The 12,591-nt window shown below is 40.2% G+C and overlaps 3 protein-coding genes across 4 annotated transcripts; 1 reads left to right on the top strand and 2 right to left on the bottom strand.

Annotated features, from left to right (window-relative positions):
* Positions 1–1,142: 1,142 nt before the first annotated feature.
* LOC139296493 (outer dense fiber protein 2-like) lies at positions 1,143–7,814 on the bottom strand. Its single transcript, XM_070918903.1, has 17 exons — positions 7,809–7,814; positions 7,324–7,498; positions 7,088–7,202; positions 6,828–6,959; positions 6,644–6,718; positions 6,208–6,279; positions 5,988–6,104; positions 5,697–5,882; positions 5,474–5,583; positions 5,226–5,361; positions 4,952–5,062; positions 4,403–4,507; positions 3,792–3,950; positions 3,255–3,355; positions 2,985–3,147; positions 2,402–2,527; positions 1,143–2,296 (listed from the first exon to the last, which is right to left on the bottom strand). The coding sequence occupies exons 2-17, from the start codon at positions 7,485–7,487 to the stop codon at positions 2,123–2,125; spliced, it is 2,046 nt and encodes a 681-aa protein (XP_070775004.1). The 5' UTR covers positions 7,488–7,498; positions 7,809–7,814; the 3' UTR covers positions 1,143–2,122.
* A 454-nt stretch (positions 7,815–8,268) lies between these two features.
* On the top strand, positions 8,269–10,046 carry ift22 (intraflagellar transport 22 homolog (Chlamydomonas)). 2 transcript variants are annotated; one of them, XM_070918904.1, is made up of 5 exons: positions 8,269–8,307; positions 8,971–9,053; positions 9,283–9,369; positions 9,515–9,717; positions 9,804–10,046. In XM_070918904.1, the coding sequence occupies exons 1-5, from the start codon at positions 8,269–8,271 to the stop codon at positions 9,950–9,952; spliced, it is 561 nt and encodes a 186-aa protein (XP_070775005.1). In that variant the 3' UTR covers positions 9,953–10,046. The 2 variants fall into 2 exon arrangements, with proteins under 2 accessions (XP_070775005.1, XP_070775006.1); XM_070918905.1 differs by lacking the exon at positions 9,283–9,369.
* Positions 10,047–10,205: 159 nt separating this feature from the next.
* Positions 10,206–11,283, bottom strand: LOC139296782 (ATP synthase subunit g, mitochondrial-like). Its single transcript, XM_070919294.1, has 3 exons — positions 11,164–11,283; positions 10,706–10,866; positions 10,206–10,404 (listed from the first exon to the last, which is right to left on the bottom strand). The coding sequence occupies exons 1-3, from the start codon at positions 11,213–11,215 to the stop codon at positions 10,306–10,308; spliced, it is 312 nt and encodes a 103-aa protein (XP_070775395.1). The 5' UTR covers positions 11,216–11,283; the 3' UTR covers positions 10,206–10,305.
* Positions 11,284–12,591: the final 1,308 nt, after the last annotated feature.

Raw genomic sequence — 12,591 nt, 5'->3', positions numbered from 1 at the left:
GTAAACCTCACAGTGGCTTTCCTGCTGTTGGACAGATGCTGGGCACAAGCCGCAAAATTTAGTTTTCTGAAAATGTTATAAAGGTATACAGAGAATAGGCTAAGCTCTCCACAGAGATATTACACGCAGAGCAGAGGACAATCCCTCACGTACAATCCTGACTTTAGATGATCCTGATATTGAATGCAACACAGTGAGTGTTAGATAAATATAATTTCCCTCCTTTCCCTCCTGAAGTTTCTTTCAAAAGTAAGCATGATGAACAGCTCATTCTAATCTGAAGTAGACTTTGCATGAATGCAAATACTCAGGGGTTATTTTCATCAGTTAGCCTTCTGTATGTGATCTTCAGGAAAAATTTTCTCTGTTTGTTTTCAATAATTGGTCCAGCAGCACAGAGTTTGGAAAAAAGAAAAAGAAAAGACAAATGGGTCACCCAACTAATTTGAGTCTAATAAAGTCATAAGCTCAGGGTGTGTCCATCATGCTGCTGAATCATGACACCAACCAAATTGCCAGAAGTCAGATGTAAGCTTATTTCCCAGCAAACTGCAGAGAAAAGCAAATTCCCAAAGCACGATCAATAGAATTACGTAAAGGGGCAAGACCAAGAGAGCGAGAACAAGAGCGAAGGAAAAAGAGGGGTACTGACGCACGCAGAGATGAAATGGTTCCATCCCCTGACGGAGAGCACAATAGAGCTTTGTCTCTGAGAACTTGAGAGGCGCACTGCTCACTCGGGGGAATACTTCCACTGCAAGAACACATCCGAGCCTGGACGCAGGTCTGGACCCATGGTAGTTCATTACCATAGATACAGTATGGGACCACAAGCAACAACAGCAGAACAAGAAGATAGATCCAAACAGCTTTTAGGTAAATCACACTGCAGCAGATACCTGTGTGTAATATAAAACCTTCCATTACAAAAGCACGAGAGTTTAAAGTGGTTTGGAAACATCCCAGTGTTGCATGTATGGCAGTAATTATGTTTGCAACCCTAAAGGCACGAGCTTCGCAACTGACAGCTGAACAGTTGATTTTCAGCATCACTCATCTCAGTCCAGCTGAGGAGCAAGAAACATAAACACATTCAATATACATCACACACTCTATGATCACCAGAAAAACAAGGCACAAGATGGTTTTCAGCATCAGCAGGATTTATGTTGGAGCATATCTCATGTTGAAATGGAGCACCATGGAAAACGTGGCGGGGACATATGCACCCCACATGATGTTTGGTTTCCTAATTAGGTGTATGTACAGCTTCAAAATGCAATATAATGAAAAAAAAGAAAAAACAAGTTTGATCTGGAGCCAGCTGCACAAAGACACTTACACTTGCAATAGACATTGAACTTTGTATGTTGCATAGAACTCACACAGTAGTGACTGACGACCAAGCACACCATGCATTGTGGGTAACATGAGACAAACTGAAGCGAAATGATGGCTAACAAAACAGTTCCATCTAGTGGCACATTACTGTTCTCCAGCTGGAAACCCTTTTTATTTTTTGGATGAATCATTTGTCTATGAAATATCAGAAAATGGTGAAAAATGCAGATTCCAGTATCTTCAGGTTGCTTGTTTTATCTGACCAAACAGTCCAAAACCCAAAAGGTATTCAATTTGTCTGTTTTCTTAAGGCTCTCACAACAACCCAAAGACTTGACACATGTTTATGTTTATGCAAGAGTAATGGTACATGTCTTACTCAATAATCTAAGATAAGTCTATAGTTCAGACTAATCTTAAACTAAACTAAATTTATGCAACTGGCTCCTTGTCGTATGGAAATAAGACACAGTAGCACCAAGAGTTCACAGTCCAAAATTTGCATACACGTAAAGAAATCATGTAACGTCTCCTGGGACATGAGCTAAAAACAGGTATCAAAGCCTCTCACAACCAAACAGTCCCAGATTGTCAGCTAAATGTAGAAGTAGATATCCAAAGACAGCCCAAATCTATAAAAAAAAAAGCTTTTACGTCCTCTAAAAGGTGATATAAATTCTTGCCACCATTCTCATTTTTAAATAGATCTTATAAATATTGTAGTGCACAAAAAACAAATAAATAAATACGCATTTTTAAATGCAAACAGATAAATCCTTAATCATTTTAGAAAATATGATGATCCAAAACTTGATGTTTGCAGTCCCTCATCAAACATGGTCTTATAAGAGTTTTTGAGAAAATCGACGTAGTTCTGAATGCTCTGCTTGTGGCTCTCTGATTGGTCCAGACTGAGCTGCAGGTCCTTCATACGCACGTCAAACTGTTTCTCTGCCTGCAGATTAAGATGCAGACACACAACAATCAGGCATATAACAATCTGAGCCCGCTACGTGACATTCATTTGATTTAGGTGCTCAAGAAAAAGCACGACACTCACAGTGAGCTTGCTCTGGCGAAGAAGCCTCAGCTCATTATCCCTTCTGCTCTTTTCGGCTTCCAGCTCCAGGATTTTGGTCTGAAGGGCCTTTTCTCTGGAAACAGCCTGGTGTTTTACCTTGTTGACCTGAACAAGTGGAAAGAAATTTTAAATTATCTGACAAAGTGAAACACGTTGCTTCCTGTGTGCTAGATCTTTATCTGGAAACACCCATAGTATCAAAGACTGGGTGTATAGAACAGAAAGCACAGACAATATTAATGTTTTCAGGACATATAGGGCCATCATCAGTGACAGAACAGATATATGAAACATTTTCACTGTTGTTTACACTCTTCACAATCTAATAAAGCTAATAAAATAAATGTTGATTTGATTGTTGGGCTGCACCATTATTGGTTGACGATGCTAAAAAAGTAATAGATTTTAATTCAAGCTACCTGGTCAATTGATGACATACAATTACAGCAATCTACTAGACAGGAGCATAGCAACATATACAAAGAGAGAAAATGTATTAGGCCAAACACTTGATGCTTTGTCATCTTTGTTGATGACCGTCGAAGCCGTCTCTGAGCTGCACCTGTTGTTTGACGTCTGATAGAGCTGCCTCCAGCTGCCGGCTGAGGGCCTGGGACTCTGACGAGCGGTGATCAAGCTGCCGGTTACTGTAGCTGAGAGCTTCCTCCTGAGCTGCGAGCCTCCGTACCAGCTCCAGATTCTCCTGCTGCAGCGTGTCCATCTGCCTACAAACACACACACACACACACAGTAAACAATTTCTATTTTTGAATCTGTACAAAGGAGACACGAACATCTGACATCTAGAAACAGACACGAGAGAAAGTCTTACTTTTGAAGAGAATTCACTTTCTCTTGTAGTTGTAAATTGGCCTCATGACTGGACTCTTTTATCTCCACAGATGATCTCAGCAATTTTGCCTGACTCTCCATCTGTATGTGTAAAATGTAAAATCAGAATCACCTGTACTTGTTACAAGTAAATGGAGCACAAACAGGGTTTCACATCACATGCAAAACTGGATAAAATAACAGACCATTTAATGCTATTTACCAAAGCAAACACAAAATGGGCAGTTTTTAAGATACAAATTCATCATTGCTGTTAGAGACAGGTGGGTGATTGAAAAGGACTCACAGCACGAAACACTCACAAATGGGTACGTAGGTAAGGATGGTTGCAACCTAACTGATTCCACTGCAATCAGAGAATCTTTTATCACAAACATCAAATCCAACTCACAGCAGGACCAAAAAAAAAAAAAAACATGCGTCACTGACACGTGGGGTTGTACTACTGCCTGGTGGTCAGACGTAGGAAAATGACTGCATTTTCCATCGTCAGACTGCCACAGCTCACGTTGCACACCTTAACCTGCAGTTGCCTAATGGACTCTGACTTTTCTGAGCACTTCCTCTCCGAGCGTCGCAGGTTCTCCTGGCACTCGAAGAGACTCTGCTCAGCTGCACTCAGTAACTCGGGGTAAGACTTCAGTTCGTCCACACGCCCCTGCAGCTCCTGCCTCACCTGGGCTCCAGAGGATGGCAGAAGGAGTGGGGTGTTGGGAATAGACAAAACATTAGCCTAAAGACTCGTCACACCTCTCAGAGAGACGCTCGCAGTTGCGTGTAATCCTTTAAGCGTGCAGAAAATGCCAAGATTCATCTTTAGACTAAGCTACTGCCAGTTGAAGTATTTTGCTGCCCAGAAAGTCTGTAGGAAGTTTGGTTGTTAGCAAGTTATGCAGGTGAAAGCAAAAGAAACTGAAACTGGCCAATCAAGAGCACTGCAGAGCTGAGCATACTAGAAAAAGCACAACAGTACTGTTAGAATTTGTTATAAAATAACCAAAAAAAAGACCTAAAATATTAACATATTGTTAAATATACTTAGTATTCATTAAGATTTTTGCACATTAAAAGAGTTCAAAACGTTCATGAAATATAGGGACAACTTTATGTGGAGAGGCGGGAGGTTACCTTCTCAACTTCTGTATCTTTTCCATCTCGTGTCTTCTCTGTCTCCCTTAAAAGATTTGCATATTTTATCCTCAGATCATCTATCTCAGCTTCAAGCTCTGCAACCTAGAAAAACACAGAACAGTATAATCAAACCTGCTGTGTCCTTCCCGAAAACTGCAAACTAGTATTATTGCTGACTCATTCATTCAGCAATGTCAACAGACCACATTCAGTGTTACTATTGATGTGGTTAAAAGGCTAGTTAGAATGAGCTGATCACTAAAATCACTAAAACACTGTTTTGTAACTGCTTCGAGAAGAATTGCATAAAGGATCAAACAACAGTGAAAATTGAAAACCATGTTGGGAAACATGAATAATTTATGGCGTAAGAAGAAAAAGGATAAAAAGTTGCTTGTTTGCATATTGGAGGTCTGTTGACTCTTCTTTATTTATCAAATTCAAATGCAAAAATCTGCTGAGGGAACCGTAATCCTCCAGGTTGGAGCTTTGAAAATAGATAAAAATAAAAAAGGTAAAGAGTAAAATTAATGAGCAGATGTCAACCTGATAACGGCACTGTTCGGCTTGATGTTTCCTCTCCTCAGACACAACCTTCTCCTCTACCAGGGCGGACTCACAATCAGCCAGCTGCTGCTCCAACTGAGCAACAGATGCCTGCAATCACACGGACACCAAAATCATTTTAGTGATAGCAAGAAAAATCAGAGAGATGTTTTCACCCTTCTTGCATGAATAATTACAGACAACATATCTATGCAGCAAGTGTTTTTTTTAATACCTTTTACAGTAATGATTTTCACGTGCAAGCTGTTTGTACCTTTAGTGTTGCATTATTGACACTGAAGTCGCCATTTTCAGCCCGGAGTTTTTCAACACGTTGCACCGCAGTTTCATTGGCTGCAGTGAGCTCGTCCTTCTCCTTCTGCCGCCGCGCTGTCAAGTCTGCAATTTGACTTCATTGAAAATACACATCAAAAATGAATGAGTGAAAATTGGTGGTTTCCATGTATGTGTATTGATTTCCACTATTCAAAGGGTGGTGTGTGGAAGAGAGAAAAGACCAACTTTTTCAACAACTCTACATGAGCTACAAGTTTGTCATTCGCATCTGTCATCTGCTCCTTTTGCCGTCTCCTGGAGTCTCTGTCTAAACGGGCGTTGGCCAACTGAACATCCTGTATGCCAACCAAGAAAAGAAAGTAAAAGTAATATCCAGAACGATGTGACTGTGTATAGAAAAGACACTATTTTTAAAATAGAGAAAATAACAGCCATTTTGACTTTATACCTTTTCCTTCAATTGCGCGTAGCATTTCTCAATAGCGGCTTCAAATCTCTCAGCCCTCAGTTTCTGTGCTCGGGTGGCTTTCTTAAGAGATTCTTTGTCCTGTGCTGCCTTCTCAGTCAGAGAGGTCATGGAGCCTTTCAGATCATCGATCTCCATCTTTTGCTCGGTCAGGGTTCTCTCCAAAGTCTGGAAAAGACAGCATACACATAATGACATGCTGTAATATTACACATTTTCTTTAAAACATTAAAGTTTGTCTAGAGAGTGGTGGGCTGATAAAGGCGTTTCTACCCGTAGCTGTACAGTCAGGCGATTGTTTTCGCCTTCCTTGTTGCGCAGCTGCCCCTGCAGGTGAGCACGAGTCGCCTCCGCAGTCTTGGTCATGTGAACTGCACTCTTAATGTTTTCCTGTGAAGACCATTATAGACAGATGCTTTAAAATGCGCTCTGCATCCTTTGCACTTTTAAGAGTCTGCAAGAACATCTAAATGACAGCTTCTGCTGTGCTTACCTGCTCTTCTCTCCGCAGATCCATCAGTTCCTCAACTCTTCTTTCCGTCTCACTCAAATCTCTTTTTAAATGCTTTAGGAGAAAAACAGCAGCAATCAGTACATGATCTGTGACTGGAATCTGCATAATTTTACACTTCTCATGTAATAAAAGTGCATTCAGTCTCATACAGTAGATGCCAGTCACATCTTTCAGTTAACCCATTAACTAAAATGTGGCTATGCTGGGTGACACTGCCTTGACATTAATTTGACCAGCTGTTACCAATTGAACCATTCAAACCAGTATACAGTACGTACGATTAACCCAGATCAACCCCTTTCACAGACTAAATCTTCAGCCAGGTTGCCACAAATAAAGCACACAGCTTAATATGCTCACACTTAAATTAAGTTCTTTCCTTCGAGTCATTGCATGAACGTAATGAAACACTCACCTCATTTTCAGTCTCAGCGCATGTGACCTTCTTCAATAAGATGTCAATTTGGTGGTCGGCATGCATTCGATCACCCTGTATGGAAAGACATGAGTTATTTAAAACAAATGAAAAACACATTTCTGATCTAGTCCCAAAACAAACTATCCTGAGCAATATTCAAGGTTGAAGTATTGTAACAAACCTCTGAATCTTGGAGCTGTTTCAGTTTCTGTCGAACAGACTTATTTATTCTTCTAAAATCCTCCAACTTCTCCAGCAAAAGCCCTCTCTGCCTTGTAATTCTGCGTTTATCAATTCCAGACTGTCTTGAGTCCTTAATAGCAAGAGAAAAAGCGGTTAGAATAACTGGTCGTGAATGTCAAAATGATGTTTATAGTAGGTTAATTGTTTTGGTCTCCAACATGTGTTTGAACCCAACATGATGTATGCAAACAAACATACAGCAAATTCATCTTCCATGGCATCTTTAAAAGACACAAGTTGTATGGCAGCAGAGTTGGCAGCTCCTTCTGCATCCATCAGTATTTTCAGGAAAGGGCTTTTTCCATCTGCATGACTAAACGAAAAACAGGAAGAAAATGCTTTAAATCAGTCAGGCTGTGGCCGGTGGTGAGTGGACGTTTACCCCCCACAGGTCAGGCTGTATGTTCACATGTTCATGCATCATAGGACCTCACCAATTGATGTCAGCCTCTGGGGTTCTTGTGTGGAGACTGCTGCGTCCTCTGCTCCTTCTCCCCAGCTCATGAGAGCTAGCTAGATCACCACAGCTCAGAGTGACATCCTCCCTGGTAGAGCTGAAACCAAGAGGGGGACTTTGGAGCTCATCCTCTGGAGACATACCTCTTACTACTAACAAAACAACATACGGCAGGAAGTTAGTTCACACTAACATGACTTTTAAAATTAGCTTAGGTACATTGCATAGCCTAGCTTGCACATTATTATGCAGGACAGGTTGTCAAGCAAGCTAACTAAGCTTACTCCATAGCAACTGTCGACAGTACAAGGTTAAGTGACTGCTACGCTTTACGTTACACTAAAGACAGCAAGCATTTTGTTAATTCTACCAAGCAAACTGACATCTACATTATGGCTATTCGAATTAAAACACAGTAATCCCTTACAAAACAATGCCACTGAAACTGTAAATATTACTTACGCTTTCGCCTTGTGTCGGTTGTGAACAACGTTACTCCAAACTGAAGAGCCCCCTCTTCAAAGGTCGAACCGGATTGGTTAGCTCTCATGTAACGTCATGACATCAATTTGTGTTCTCACTGCTGATTTGTTCCGCAAGGGCAAAGAGGGCGGGACTAAGTTTGATTAAAGTTGCGAACAGCCAATGAACAAAAGAAAGCAAAGCGACTGGTTGAAACCATAGAAACGGAAAGGAAGTTTATTGCCACGGTATCTCAAACATCGGGTAACAACAAGTTACGAAGATTATTAACATTTTGTACATTTCATTGCGTGAAACTCAAAACCCAGCATAGCATTGATGAGATATATACTCAGACTGAGTGTTATTTAACTTGTTTTGGTGGCGTAGTTTAGCATAGCCAGAGCTTCTTCAGTCTAAGTTAGCTAGCTAGCTAATGCTCGGCTTCTGTTGACTGGAAATGTTCAAAGCCAAAATACTCTTAATTGGTCCCAACGAGGTACGTAAATGTTTCGTCCACTGCAGCGTAGCCTATTTTACTGCCTGATGTCGATCGGTTAACTTAATTACCAAGATAATACATTGTGAACAGCCTGTGTAAGGTTTTCAAAGGTGACTAACTTTATATGTGCGTTTGTTTATGTTAACCGAGAAGCGTGCAGTGGTGGAATGTAACTAGGTTTAGCATAGTCATCTACAGTACAAATGTATGGTAGTTAATGCTACTTGTACATTATATTACAAGTATTTCCATGTTATGCTTTATACTTTTACTCAACTACATTTCAGAGGTAAATATTGTCATTCCACCGCATTTATATGACAGCTATAGTTAACAGGTGGATATTTCGACCTGTCACAGCAAGGGAAAGCACAGGTGTAATTGATAACATGAATGATGACTCCATACTACTTCAGTGTCCCAGTAAGTCATGCCAGCATAATTCCACAGCCCTGCATCTGAAATATATGAACAGAATGCATCCATTCATTGATATTAGTAACACTTTTACTGCTATGACAAGTCAAATGTCTGCTGTGAAAAGGTTCTATTAGCAGTAAAATTAACTTACATTATGAGTTTATTCATGTACTAATAAACGTCATCCTTCTCATATTGTAAGTGATATGTCTATTCTAAAAGAATCTGTCTGTTTTTCAGAGTGGGAAAACGGTTCTAGCTAATTTTCTCTCGGACACAACAGAAAATGTAGGAGGTGAATACAGACCCACTCAAGGAGTAAGGTACAAACCCTGTGTCAACTTTCCTGCTTTCCACATGGTACAGACAGTTTACCCAAACTCATTAAAAACCAGAGAAGATGGAAATCACATTTAACAGAATGTTTGGAGTCTCATTTTAATTTTGGTGTAAAATCACTTACCTCCATGATTAGATGATTGAAGCAAAATGAAAGCTTTTTTGCCTTGAGGGGTATCAGAAAAACTAGCAGCTCTTTTCTACTGTTTCAAGGATACTGGAATTTGAGTCACAACCTAAAGGCAGTGGTGACAACATAGCATGTGAAGTTGAACTTTGGGACTGTTCAGGAGAGTTTAAGTAAGTTAAACACATTTTCAATGAACAAAGGCATAGATATTACCCTGTCCCATCATGACATTCAAGAAAACTACTTCCCATAATTAGTTTCCTTTTTAGTACATAATACCCAGAGGCAGATATACAATAAAGTCTCTTCATACAGATTTGAATCATGCTGGCCTGCACTGATGAAGGACTCCAGCGGTGTGGTGATCATTTTTAATCCAGATGTTCCAAGTCACCTCAAGGAAATAGAGACGTGGCACTCGATGTTCATCTCCTCTCAAGGTCTGCAGGACAACCAGTGTCTACTCATAGCTCACCACAAGCCCGGCAGCGGAGTAGAAGACGGACGGCTGCCTTTAGGTATTTCCACTGCAGGCCTCCCAAAGCTGTTGTATGACTTATTATTGCTATTTCTGGGGCTAACGTGTTCATTCTTTTTGATGCAGCCTCACATCTGAGCAGACTGCCGCTTATTCACTCCAACCTGGAGGAGGAACCAGAGGAATTGAGGCGAGATTTCCGCAGATACTTGGAAAATGTTGTAAATACAATGTCGGAAAGTCGTGAGCGAGAGGAGATGTCTATCATTACATAGCACCAAACTGTATAAAATATTCAGCTCAATGAAGAAAAAAATGGTTGGCATCTGCAATCCCTGTTTAAGTGACCTTCATGAACACTTCCCATTTTTAAGTTATTAATTATACATCTTCGCTGTCATTCAGCTGTGCATAAAATCTTCCAAAACTATATTACTTTTCTACAGTTTAAAATTTTTGTTCTGTCTTTTTTTTTGTGAATAAAATATGACCCAACCCACTGTGGAAATGAATACTCAAGACACTAAATATACTTCTGACTATAGACATCTGTTTATTTGACAATTCAGTGCATGTTGTTGAGAATGTGACAATTAGAAGTGCAAAAGGAGAAAGAAAAGTACAATATTTAGACATCGTATCCAATAATGCCTCCTTTGCCAATGCACTCTCCAATGTAGAACCACATCAGCACCTCAGTGGTCACGAGTCCATTCCTCAAGGCATCCTACAAAAAAATATTTCATTCAAGAAAATTGCTCTAAAGACAGTTTGTAGAATTAGAGAACGAGATTTGACCTGAAGATATTCATTTCATAATCATATCAAACAGAGAAAAGCAGTACATCGAGTCAGTGAAGAAGCGGAGACCAACAAGTGATAGGTGACTGAAATGATTCTGGGCCTTAATGTTTCCTAACAGACCATTAATAAATAAAAAAATATATTCACGTATTGTTGAATTTTTCACACAGTGTACACACACATCAATGAAAGCCACGTAATTCTCTAACTTGTGAAGGACTCACCCTTACGGTGATTTGTCCCAGACGTCCTGACTGGAAGGTCTTGACGATGCCCGATGCGGCCCCAATGGCTTTGGGGATCTCAGCAGGGGACGGTGGGACGAGCTCCACCCGGGCATAGTGCCAGAAGGTCGCTAGTCGGGGTTTGGAGTAAGTGACAGCGGCTGCAGGTGATACAAACACAAACGTCTTTAACAATAGCACTAACTAAGAAGCAGCAACGTCAAAAGCCACTGAAACATTTCGCCTTTCTCTGACGGCTATCTCTTTCTAAAGAATACCTTTCGCAGTGGTTGATACGTGTACCGTCACCTGTGCTTACTGTACCAGAGGTCACACTGAAATCGTGCAGCTGCTAACAAGCTGGAACAACGTGACCAAGCTAGTGCTATACGTTTTAACGTTACTCCACTACCTCAACTTAGAACTGGTAAAAAAAGAACAAAGGCGAGTAAACTTACCACCGACTAACGTGGGTACCTTTGTAACAAGTTTCTGAATTGCCTGAGCCATGGTAAAGAGTGCCCAGGACACCAGAAGAAGAGGATAGAAGAAGAAAAGTGCCGTCAGAAGGTTTCCGGGTCGTTGATTTCAAAATAGAAGGGCTTAAGAGCTTGTTAAGAGAAAAAATGCGAGGAATATGTTGTAATTTCAAAATAAAAGCATAAAAGGATGTAAAAATAAATCAAATCTGTGTCATATATGAGGCACATAATTGATTTCGGCCAAGACGAACTGGACAACCATGTCTATTATTTCATAAAGCATAATTATTAAAGGAACAAAGCAAAGCACGTTTATATGTATAGCACCTTCACACACAATTTAAAGTGCTTTATATAATATATTATAAATATATTTTTAAAAATCAAAATAAAGGGGGAAAAGGGTGTTGATAGTTTCCCTGGAAATGAATTAAATGTGCCACATGTAAAGATGTTTGTTTGCACTGTTTCCCGTTAACCATCGTTTCAGAGGAAACCGGTATACAATCTGCATTTAAATTGCAGCACATTTAAGGGTTTTCAGAAGAACAGATTTGTTAAGTACACACACTAACATGCTTCTATGCTGTATTGTTTTTTAAAACACGATTGCCCTGAGGATGACATCCAATGTTGTGAAGATCCAAAAATGGACCAACAAAATGGGTTATTATGGAATCTGCATTTGTGTGTATGTCTTTTGTGTGAAAGTGAGAGAAAGAAAGCAGCAAAAGTGTGTAACTTTTGTATGTGTGCATGTGTGTGCGTGTACTTTGTGTGTATCACATGGATGACTAACACATTACTCTCTCTCCTCTGACTCACCCTGCAGCCCACATAAAACAAAAAAACTGGAAACAATGTACAAACAAGAATGCAGCTTAGACCTGCATTTCCCAGGCAAACACCCACGTAATGGTGCCATGTGTTTGATTCATGATTAGTTAGTGCAAGATATCCTTTATGTGTGAGAAGACACTGTATGGAATGCTTCCTTGTCTAACAAGAATATCTCAAAATTGGACATAAACAGCTTGCGGTTAGTTGTGAGTGTTAGGAAGGAGTTTTTCAAAGTTCTATGATAACTTCCAAAGATGTTCTCACCCCATGTTCCAAATCCATGCAGAGCACGAGGCAGGATGGAGAGCAGCTTGCCTGCTCTAGTCGACGTTTAGTGTAAAGGATGAATCACTAGAGGGTGCTCTCTAATAGGTTACAATACCAAATAGAGATAGAGAGATAAAGAACAGGGAACTGTCTTTGCTTAGAACTCCAGCAATACACGGATCGATGTTGTGTTCTGCAAGAGCAATAGTTGATCAGTAGTTGTACAATATTCCCTCACTCCTGTGGGATCATTGTGTGTTAATGTAAAGCACACTTAGTTTAAATGTAATGAAATGT

Source organism: Enoplosus armatus, chromosome 14 (assembly GCF_043641665.1).
Source record: "Enoplosus armatus isolate fEnoArm2 chromosome 14, fEnoArm2.hap1, whole genome shotgun sequence".
In the NCBI taxonomy this organism is placed as follows: Eukaryota; Metazoa; Chordata; class Actinopteri; order Centrarchiformes; family Enoplosidae; genus Enoplosus; species Enoplosus armatus.
This window is presented reverse-complemented; position numbering and strand designations above follow the sequence as displayed.

Bases quoted from the DNA above. Each gene is read 5' to 3' on its own strand.
- LOC139296493 (XM_070918903.1), bottom strand. From the start codon at position 7,487: ATGTCTCCAGAGGATGAGCTCCAAAGTCCCCCTCTTGGTTTCAGCTCT. The intron at 2,528-2,984 runs GTGCAGCTCAGA...CCACTTGTTCAG, and splicing joins TATCAGACGTCAAACAACAG to GTCAACAAGGTAAAACACCA. The intron at 2,297-2,401 runs GTGAGTGTCGTG...CTTAATCTGCAG, and splicing joins TTCGCCAGAGCAAGCTCACT to GCAGAGAAACAGTTTGACGT.
- ift22 (XM_070918904.1), top strand. From the start codon at position 8,269: ATGTTCAAAGCCAAAATACTCTTAATTGGTCCCAACGAG. The intron at 9,054-9,282 runs GTACAAACCCTG...TACTGTTTCAAG, and splicing joins AGACCCACTCAAGGAGTAAG to GATACTGGAATTTGAGTCAC. The intron at 9,718-9,803 runs GTATTTCCACTG...TTTTTGATGCAG, and splicing joins AGACGGACGGCTGCCTTTAG to CCTCACATCTGAGCAGACTG.
- LOC139296782 (XM_070919294.1), bottom strand. From the start codon at position 11,215: ATGGCTCAGGCAATTCAGAAACTTGTTACAAAGGTACCCACGTTAGTC. The intron at 10,867-11,163 runs GTAAGTTTACTC...TATCACCTGCAG, and splicing joins GGTACCCACGTTAGTCGGTG to CCGCTGTCACTTACTCCAAA. The intron at 10,405-10,705 runs GTGAGTCCTTCA...ATTTTTTTGTAG, and splicing joins TGGGACAAATCACCGTAAGG to GATGCCTTGAGGAATGGACT.